The sequence below is a fragment of the Solea senegalensis genome, unplaced genomic scaffold, assembly GCF_019176455.1.
Source record: "Solea senegalensis isolate Sse05_10M unplaced genomic scaffold, IFAPA_SoseM_1 scf7180000016593, whole genome shotgun sequence".
Taxonomy (NCBI): domain Eukaryota; kingdom Metazoa; phylum Chordata; class Actinopteri; order Pleuronectiformes; family Soleidae; genus Solea; species Solea senegalensis.
This window is the reverse complement of record NW_025321896.1, coordinates 569-10,807: the sequence shown is the minus strand read 5'-3', so window position 1 is coordinate 10,807 and position 10,239 is coordinate 569. Positions and strand designations below refer to the sequence as shown.

General features: G+C 42.0%; 1 protein-coding gene across 7 annotated transcripts; it reads left to right on the top strand.

Annotated features, from left to right (window-relative positions):
• Positions 1-3,497: 3,497 nt before the first annotated feature.
• On the top strand, positions 3,498-9,704 carry LOC122763220. Of its 7 annotated transcripts, none has more exons than XM_044018265.1 (2): positions 3,498-5,056; positions 9,137-9,704. In XM_044018265.1, exons 1-2 carry the CDS (start codon positions 4,475-4,477, stop codon positions 9,236-9,238), a joined length of 684 nt encoding a protein of 227 aa, XP_043874200.1. In that variant the 5' UTR covers positions 3,498-4,474; the 3' UTR covers positions 9,239-9,704. The 7 variants fall into 7 exon arrangements, with proteins under 7 accessions (XP_043874200.1, XP_043874196.1, XP_043874194.1 ...); XM_044018261.1 differs by having other exon boundaries at positions 3,498-6,006; positions 7,681-9,704; XM_044018259.1 differs by having other exon boundaries at positions 3,498-6,006; positions 6,322-9,704.
• The last annotated feature ends 535 nt before the right edge of the window (positions 9,705-10,239 follow it).

The window sequence follows — 10,239 nt, the reverse complement described above, 5'->3', positions numbered from 1 at the left end:
CAGGTATTCAGCTGAGATGAAGCTGTTTTGTGATTTTGTTCATTTTCTACTGTCTCAAAATATAAACCACAACAATAAAGTCAAAATCTCATAAGGAAAACTTCTGTTCCCTCAGTGTTTGATTTAGCTATGATTTCACTGTTTGGATGTGTTTTTCTATGAATGTCTTTTTGTGTGGGTATTCAGCTGAGTTAAAGCTGTTTTCTGATTTTGTTCATTTTTCTACTGTCCCAAAATTTAAACCACACAAATATGTCAACATCTCAAAAGATATATTTTTGTACACTCAGTGTTTGAATTTGCTATGATTTCACTGTTTGGATGTGTTTTTCTATTTGTGTTTGTTTTTGTGCTCATTAAGCTGAGATAAAGCTGTTTTCTCATTTTTTTCATTTTTCTACTGTGCCAAAATATAAACCACACAAATAAAGTCAACATCTCATAAGATAAACTTCTGTACCCTCAGTGATTGATTTTGCTATGATTTCAGTGTTTGGATGTGTTTTTCTATATGTGTCTTTGTGTGGGTATTCAGCTGAGATAAAGCTGTTTTCTGATTTTTCATTTTTCTACTGTGCAAAATATAAACCACACAAATAAAGTCAACTTCTCATAAGATAAACTTCTGTACCCTCAGTGACTGATTTTGCTATGATTTCACTGTTTGGATGTGTTTTTCTATATGTGTCTTTTTGTGTGGCTATTCAGCTGAGATAAAGCTGTTTTCTGATTTTTGAAATGTTTCTACTGTCTCAAAATATAAACCGCACAAATAAAGTTACCATCTCACAAGATAAACTGCTGTACCCTCAGTGTTTAATTTGACTATGATTTCACTTTTTGGATGTGTTTACTATTAGTGTTTGTTTTTGTGCGCATTAAGCTTAGAGAAAGCTGTTTTCTGATTTTGTTCATTTTTCTACTGTCCCAAAATATAAACCACACAAATAAAGTCAACATCTCATAAGATAAACTTCTGTCCCCTTAGTGTTTGATTTTACTATGATTTAACTGTTTGGATGTGTTTACTATTAGTGTTTGTTTTTGTGCGCATTAAGCTGAGAGAAAGCTGTTTTCTCATTTTTTTCATTTTTCTACTGTGCCAAAATATAAACCACACAAAATAGAGTCAACTTCTCAAAAGATATATTCTTGTACCCTCAGTGTTTGATTTTGCTATGATTTCACTGTTTGGATGTGTTTTTCTATGAATGTCTTTTTGTGTGGGTATTCAGCTGAGATGAAGCTGTTTTGTGTTTTTGTTCATTTTCTACTGTCTCAAAATATAAACCACTACAATAAAGTCAAAATCTCATAGAAAAACTTCTGTACCCTCAGTGTTTGATTTAGCTATGATTTCACTGTTTGGATGTGTTTTTCTATGAATGTCTTTTTGTGTGGGTATTCAGCTGAGTTAAAGCTGTTTTCTGATTTTGTTCATTTTTCTACTGTGCCAAAATATAAACAACACAAAAAAAGTCAACATCTCATAAGATATTCTTCTGTACCCACATTGTTTTTTTTTGCTATGATTTAAATTTTTGGATGTGTTTTCTATTAGAGTTTGTTTGTGTGGGTATTCAGCTGAGATAAAGCTGTTTTCTGATTTTGTTCATTTTTCTACCGTCCCAAAATATAAACCACACAAATAAAGTCAACATCTCATAAGATAAACCTCTGTCCCCTTAGTGTTTGATTATACTATGATTTAACTGTTTGGATGTGTTTACTATTAGTGTTTGTTTTTGTGCGCATTAAGCTGAGAGAAAGCTGTTTTCTCATTTTTTTCATTTTTCTACTGTGCCAAAATATAAACCACACAAAATAGAGTCAACTTCTCAAAAGATATATTCTTGTACCCTCAGTGTTTGATTTTGCTATGATTTCACTGTTTGGATGTGTTTACTATTAGTGTTTGTTTTTGTGCGCATTAAGCTGAGAGAAAGCTGTTTTCTGATTTTGTTCATTTTTCTACTGTGCCAAAATTTAAACCACACAAATATGTCAACATCAGAAAAGATATATTTTTGTACACTCAGTGTTTGAATTTGCTATGATTTCACTGTTTGGATGTGTTTTTCTATTTGTGTTTGTTTTTGTGCGCATTAAGCTGAGATAAAGCTGTTTTCTCATTTTTTTCATTTTTCTACTGTGCCAAAATATAAACCACACAAATAAAGTCAACATCTCATAAGATAAACTTCTGTACCCTCAGTGTTTGATTTTGCTATGATTTCACTGTTTGGATGTGTTTTTCTATATGTGTCTTTTCGTGTGGGTATTCAGCTGAGATAAAGCTGTTTTCTGATTTTTTAAATGTTTCTACTGTCTCAAAATATAAACCGCACAAATAAAGTTACCATCTCACAAGATAAACTGCTGTACCCTCAGTGTTTAATTTTACTATGATTTAACTGTTTGGATGTGTTTACTATTAGTGTTTGTTTTTGGGCGCATTAAGCTGAGAGAAAGCTGTTTTCTCATTTTTTTCATTTTTCTACTGTGCCAAAATATAAACCACACAAAATAGAGTCAACTTCTCAAAAGATATATTCTTGTACCCTCAGTGTTTGATTTTGCTATGATTTCACTGTTTGGATGTGTTTTTCTATGAATGTCTTTTTGTGTGGGTATTCAGCTGAGATGAAGCTGTTTTGTGATTTTGTTCATTTTCTACTGTCTCAAAATATAAACCACAACAATAAAGTCAAAATCTCATAAGAAAAACTTCTGTACCCTCAGTGTTTGATTTAGCTATGATTTCACTTTTTGGATGTGTTTTTCTATGAATGTCTTTTAGTGTGGGTATTCAGCTGAGTTAAAGCTGTTTTCTGATTTTGTTCATTTTTCTACTGTCCCAAAATATAAACAACACAAATAAATTCAACATCTCATAAGATATTCTTCTGTACCCACAGTGTTTTATTTTGCTATGATTTAACTTTTTGGATGTGTTTTCTATTAGAGTTTGTTTGTGTGGGTATTCAGCTGAGATAAAGCTGTTTTCTGATTTTGTTCATTTTTCTACCGTCCAAAAATATAAACCACACAAATAAAGTCAACATCTCATAAGATAAACCTCTGTCCCCTTAGTGTTTGATTTTACTATGATTTAACTGTTTTGATGTGTTTACTATTAGTGTTTGTTTTTGTGCGCATTAAGCTGAGATAAAGCTGTTTTCTCATTTTTTTTCATTTTTCTACCTTGCCAAAATATAAACCACACAAAATAGAGTCAACTTCTCAAAAGATATATTCTTGTAGCAAAATCAAAGTGTTTGATTTTGCTATGATTTCACTGTTTGGATGTGTTTTTCTATGAATGTCTTTTTGTGTGGGTATTCAGCTGAGATGAAGCTGTTTTGTGATTTTGTTCATTTTCTACTGTCTCAAAATATAAACCACAACAATAAAGTCAACATTCATAAGATATACTTCTGTACCCTCAGTGTTTGATTTAGCCTTGATTTCACTGTTTGGATGTGTTTTTCTATGAATGTCTGTTACGTGTGCATGTTTTTTGCTGCTCTTTTGTGTCCTGCGCCAGGTGCCACCCTCCCCACCTGACTGGTCAGGCACACCTGCGGCACCTTGGCAATCAGGTGGATCGCCTCAAAGCTGCAGGGATGGAGGCAGACGGGGCCAGTGGGCCAAACCGCCAATCCGCGAGAAGCTGTTGGTCGTGAACGAGAGCTGTGTGCTGCGCTATCTTCGACTTGTTCTAATTCCCTCATAGTGTTAACCCTTGTTTTTTTTTCTTTCTTGGCTTCGCTTCCATCAGGAAGTAGTTTTGTGTTGACGTCGATTTACTTACGCAGAAATAAATAGTCTAAGTTTACAAATATCTCTGTTTCTTTTCTTCTTCGAAACGCCCGGTTTTATATTAAATTGTTGCCCGCCCCATTTCCCCTGGATGCCACAAGTGGGGACGTAACAATTTTGGGGGCTCGTCCGGGATCTAATTTCGTTTTGGAGAAATTAGTAAAGATGTTTGTAGTTTTTTTTTAGACTATTTTGTTTTGAAAGCGGTAAGTCACTTCCGGTGGTTCGCAGTCAGTATTAACGACGGTGTATGCACAGTCTAGCCTTCCCTACAACAACTCCCTCAGTTAGGTAGAAGTGTCTAGCTGGGTTGCACGGCACCCTTCCATCGGACACTTGTTTATTGTTTTGCCTTTTTTATTTTCGGAGCAAATCCTGGGCGGGGATCAAGTTCCCCGAAGGGGGTAGGCGTTTCGGGGCTCCGGCCGCCGATGTTTCTGCCTTTCAAGTCGCCTCGAGCCCGGCACGCTCCAGAAGACAGACAGGTTAGTTCTTGGTAGGTAGGATCTGGGGGATGTTTGTTTGTCTGCGTTTGTTGGTTTGTGTGTGTGTAGCATCCGGCGTGAGTGGTTCTGACTGTTGCCACGGAGTGAGTAGTACACGCTAATTTGCTAGTAGCTTACCATAGCGGCTAGCCGCTACTACCGGTGTAATGGCGAGTGGGTCGGCGTTTAGTGTGGAGGAGTTTGTGGCGAAGCCTACGCTGAGTCAACTAGACATCTGTAGGAAGGCTGATTTATTTGCGATTGCTGACCGCTATGACATTAAGGTTACAACTTCTCTCCTTAAGAAGGAGTTGAAAGCTGCCGTGATTGACGGATTAGTGGAAGGGGGTGTGTGTGGTTTACCGGCGACTGTGCCCGAGTCCGCAGGGGAGGTGTGCTCCGAGGCTCGGGGGGCGGAAGCGACTCAGCGGCAGCGAGACATTTTAAACATTACCCCCGGTGTAAAACATGGTAGCATGGACGAGAAACAGTTTACGTTGCCGCGTTTTGAACCGTTGTCCGTGGAAACGACCCCTGGATCGAGAATAGATGCGCGGATAAAGCTGCGTTTAGCTCGTCTCCAGCTGGAGAATGAGGAACGGGAACGGGAACGGGAGCGTGAGTTTCATCTCAAGTTGAAGCGGATGGAATTGGACGCAGAGACCGCGGTCAAAATGCGAGAGCTGGAATTACAGTCTAGCTCAGTTTCGTCTGATGCGCGGTCGTCTTCGTCATCTACAACATTTGACGTGAGTAAAAACGTTTCTTTGGTCCCCGTCTTCCGGGAGTCCGAAGTTGAATGTTATCTCGGTGCTTTTGAGCGCATTGCTGCTGCCCTGCACTGGCCGAAGGATGTGTGGCCGATACTTTTACAATGCAAACTCACGGGTAAAGCTCAGGAAGCTTGCGCTTCTCTTTCTGTGGAGGACGGCCTCTCTTATGAAAAAGTAAAGAGCGCGATACTGCAGGTATATGAGCTGGTGCCTGAGGCATATAGACAGCGTTTCCGCGGTCTGAGAAAAACAGCAAGCCAGACGTACGCTGACTTTGCCAGAGAGAAGGGGATGCTGTTTGACAGGTGGTGCTCATCTTGTAAGGCAGATAACTTCAATTCAATACGTGAGTTAATGTTGTTGGAGGAATTTAAAAACCAAGTGCCGGAGCGAACTGTTGTGTATTTAAATGAGCAGAAGGTAACTACTTTGCAGCAAGCTGCGATTCTTGCTGATGAGTTTGCTCTTACCCACAGAAGCCCCTTTATCAGGCGTGATTCCCCTACTCAACCTGAAACTGCTTTTAGGTCCAGTGACACGCGTGTTCCACGTTTCAGTACATCACTCTCTGCACCCAAGGCAGATAAGCAATGTTTTTTCTGTCATAAAGCTGACCATCTAATTGCGGACTGCAATGCGTGGAAACGTAAGCAGCAGGCGGCAATTTCAAAGCCCAAGGGTGTGGGGCTGGTAAAAACAGTAACCGGTTGTTCACCGTCGCCCAGTCAAACAGTACCTGATGAGTGTTTTAAACCTTTCATTTTCCCTGCATTTGTCTCGCTCACAGGAAAGGTGGATGATCAGCGTCCTGTCACAGTTTTGCGAGACACTGGTGGCTCCCAGTCATTCATTCTTTCCTCTGTACTGCCCTTGAGTACGGAGTCTGCCTGTGACACGAGCGCAATTGTACGAGGTATCGGGATGAGGTTTGTACCTGCTCCTCTTCACCGCATCCATGTCCAGTCCAACCTTAAAACTGGTTTCTTCCGGGTAGCTGTCCGTTCTTCATTCCCCATCGATGGTGTTGGCTTTATTATGGGTAACGACATAGCTGGGGGTAAAGTATATCCATCACCCGAAGTCGTTGACAACCCAGTGGCAGAATCTAGACATGATGATCTGGTCCAGTGTCACCCTGACATATTTTCAGTTAGCGTGCTAACTAGGGGGCAGGCCAGAAAACAAGCTCAGGATATCGATCTGTCTGACTCTGTTTTTGCTTCTGCTGTATCTGAGGACAGGCTGCCACCTACAAGAGAAACGGGGAACTGGGCTGGAGACCTAGAAAAGTGTGAAGGTGGGACAGAGCCCGTCGCTGTTCATGCGCTGCCACTGACCCGTGAGGCACTCATCAGCTCCCAGTCAGGTGACCCATCTATGAGAAAATGTTTTGCAGCAGTTGAGGACCACGATAAATGTACTGAAGGTCAGTCATTTTTCCTAGATAACGGGGTGTTGATGCGGAGATGGATTTCACCATTAGGTAAAACCAATGCAGTTAGTGACTGTGGTTCAGTGTGTCAAATAGTGGTTCCAGTTGCATATCGGCAGCATGTGCTGGAGTTAGCTCATGATCATCCCTGGTCTGGTCACCTTGGTGTCACTAAAACCCATGACCGTATTCTGAAGCATTTCTTCTGGCCAGGAATGAAGAAGGAAGTGACACGCTTCTGCAAAACATGTAGTACCTGCCAAGTGGTGGGGAAACCAAACCAGGTTGTTCCTCCAGCCCCGTTACATCCTATTCCTGCTGTTGGTGAACCCTTTGAACGTGTACTGGTCGATTGTGTTGGTCCGTTGCCGAGGACAAAGTCTGGTAACCAGTTTTTGTTAACGGTTATGTGCGCTACCACCCGCTTTCCTGAGGCCATTCCTCTGCGAAGAATCACTGCACCTGCCATTACACGAGCATTAATTAAATTCTTTACCATGTTTGGTTTACCGAAAGTTGTGCAGACTGATCAAGGAACCAACTTTCTGTCGAGATCATTTAAACAAACCTTGTATGCTCTAGGCATCACTCATTCAGTCTCTAGTGCTTATCATCCACAGTCACAGGGGGCGCTTGAGCGTTGGCATCAAACACTGAAGTCCATGCTGCGTAAATACTGTCATGATACAGGGAGAGACTGGGATGAAGGTGTCCCCTTTACACTGTTCGCCATCCGCGAAGCCAAACAGGAGTCCCTGGGGTTCAGCCCGGCTGAACTTGTGTTCGGGCACAATGTGCGTGGCCCACTTAAAGTGTTAAAGGAAAAGTTCTTGTGTAATATTTCTCCACAGACTACAGTTCAGGATTTTGTATCCCAATGTAAGGAGCGTTTACGTAATGCTTCTGCGCTGGCTAAAGTGGCACTCTCCTCCTCGCAGGAGAGTATGAAAGAACGGTTTGATCGGAAGGCAGTTAAGCGTGAGTTTGAACCTGGTGAGAGAGTTCTGGTGCTGTTACCGACACCTGGCTCTGCCCTTACTGCCCGTTTTTCAGGCCCGTATGTCATAAAAAGCAAAGTGTCCGATACAAACTATGTCATTCATACACCTGAGCGCAGACGTAAGGTGCGGTTGTGCCACATTAACATGCTAAAATCCTATCATTCCAGAGAGGCCAACCAGGGGGAGCAGGAAAAAACTCCGGAGACTGCTGCCTCTCGTGAAACAACTACCTCCTTGGTTTGTGTGGAATCACTGCCTGACGATGGGTTAACTGTACTAGGAAGTGATCAGCAGAGTGGTAGGCTGTCTAACACAGAGTTCTTGGCGAAAATAGACACCCATTTGAACTATCTCCCTGTAGATCAGCAACGAGATATAGTCTCTTTGATGCGCTCCCATCCGTCCCTGTTTAATGATGTACCATCTAGTACCAACGTACTAAAACATGACATCGATGTTGGTAGTGCGTCTCCCATTAAACAGCATGCGTACCGATGTCCTTTAGCCAAAAGAGAGCTTATGAAAAAGGAAGCTAATTACCTATTGGAAAACGGTTTAGCTGTACCTAGCTGTAGTCCTTGGAGTTCCCCTTGTTTGCTGGCTCCAAAATCTGATGGCACCCCACGCTTTTGTACCGACTATCGGAAGGTTAACGCAGTTACAGTGCCAGACTCATTTCCCTTGCCTCGCATGGAGGACTGTATTGATAGTATTGGGCCGGCCATGTTTATTACAAAGCTCGATCTGCTGAAAGGGTACTGGCAGGTTCCATTAACACCCAGAGCCTCTGAGATTTCGGCCTTTGTAACCCCAGACCACTTCTTACAGTATACCGTTATGCCATTTGGAGTGAGAAATGCGCCTGCCACGTTTCAGCGTCTAATGTGTCAAGTGCTAGGAAATGTCAAGAACTGTAATGTCTACCTAGATGATGTCGTTGTGTACTCAGCCGATTGGGCCAGTCACATTACTAGCTTAACGGAAGTGTTTCAGAGACTTGAAGAGGCGGCCTTAACTCTTAACCTAGCCAAGTGCGAGTTCGGTAAAGCGATGGTTACGTACTTGGGAAAACAGGTTGGCCACGGGCAGGTCCGGCCCGTGGATGCTAAGGTCTCAGCCGTGCTGTCCTACCCGGTTCCCATGTCAAGGCGTGAATTACGGCGTTTCTTAGGCATGGCTGGTTATTACCGGTGTTTTTGTAAAAACTTCTCTGTGGTAGTTAACCCTTTAACCAGTCTGTGTAGTCCCAAGGTTCCTTTTGTATGGAGTACTGAGTGTCAGTATGCCTTCGAGGCAGCAAAGTCTCTGCTCTGCAGTGCACCTGTCCTGGCCGCACCTAACTTCTCTCGCCCTTTTAAGCTGGAGGTTGATGCGAGTGCTTCAGGAGCTGGTGCTGTGCTGATACAGGATGGAGAGGGTGACGTGTGCCATCCAGTATGCTACTTCTCGGTCAAGTTCAAGCACCATCAACTTAACTACTCCACCATTGAAAAAGAGACCCTAGCTATGCTACTTGCACTCCAACATTTTGAAGTGTATGTTGGTGCCAGTTCATCTCCTGTGGTTATATACACTGACCATAACCCTCTTGTCTTTCTTGCACAAATGTATAACCACAACCAGCGGCTGATGCGTTGGGCCCTGTTGGCGCAAGGTTACAACCTGGAGATTAAGCACAAGAAGGGGACCGACAATGTGGTGGCTGATGCTCTGTCCCGTGGGTGAGGAACACAAAAAAAAAAAAAAAAAGTTAAAGAAGATAATAATTCAGTGTAGCATGTTAGTGATAACAGGTGTGTGTGTATAGTGTTTAATGTAGCAAACTATAAGTTTGCACTTATGGGAGGGGGTGTTACGTGTGCATGTTTTTTGCTGCTCTTTTGTGTCCTGCGCCAGGTGCCACCCTCCCCACCTGACTGGTCAGGCACACCTGCGGCACCTTGGCAATCAGGTGGATCGCCTCAAAGCTGCAGGGATGGAGGCAGACGGGGCCAGTGGGCCAAACCGCCAATCCGCGAGAAGCTGTTGGTCGTGAACGAGAGCTGTGTGCTGCGCTATCTTCGACTTGTTCTAATTCCCTCATAGTGTTAACCCTTGTTTTTTTTTCTTTCTTGGCTTCGCTTCCATCAGGAAGTAGTTTTGTGTTGACGTCGATTTACTTACGCAGAAATAAATAGTCTAAGTTTACAAATATCTCTGTTTCTTTTCTTCTTCGAAACGCCCGGTTTTATATTAAATTGTTGCCCGCCCCATTTCCCCTGGATGCCACAAGTGGGGACGTAACAATGTCTTTTTGTGTGGGTATTCAGCTGAGATGAAGCTGTTTTGTGATTTTGTTCATTTTCTACTGTCTCAAAATATAAACCACTACAATAAAGTCAACATTCATAAGATATACTTCTGTACCCTCAGTGTTTGATTTAGCTTGATTTCACTGTTTGGATGTGTTTTTCTATGAATGTCTTTTTGTGTGGGTATTCAGCTGAGATGAAGCTGTTTTGTGATTTTTTACTATGATTTAACTGTTTGGATGTGTTTACTATTAGTGTTTCTTTTTGTGCGCATTAAGCTGAGAGAAAGCTGTTTTCTCATTTTTTTCATTTTTCTACTGTGCCAAAATATAAACCACACAAAATAGAGTCAACTTCTCAAAAGATATATTCTTGTACCCTCAGTGTTTGATTTTGCTATGATTTCACTGTTTGGATGTGTTTTTCTATGAATGT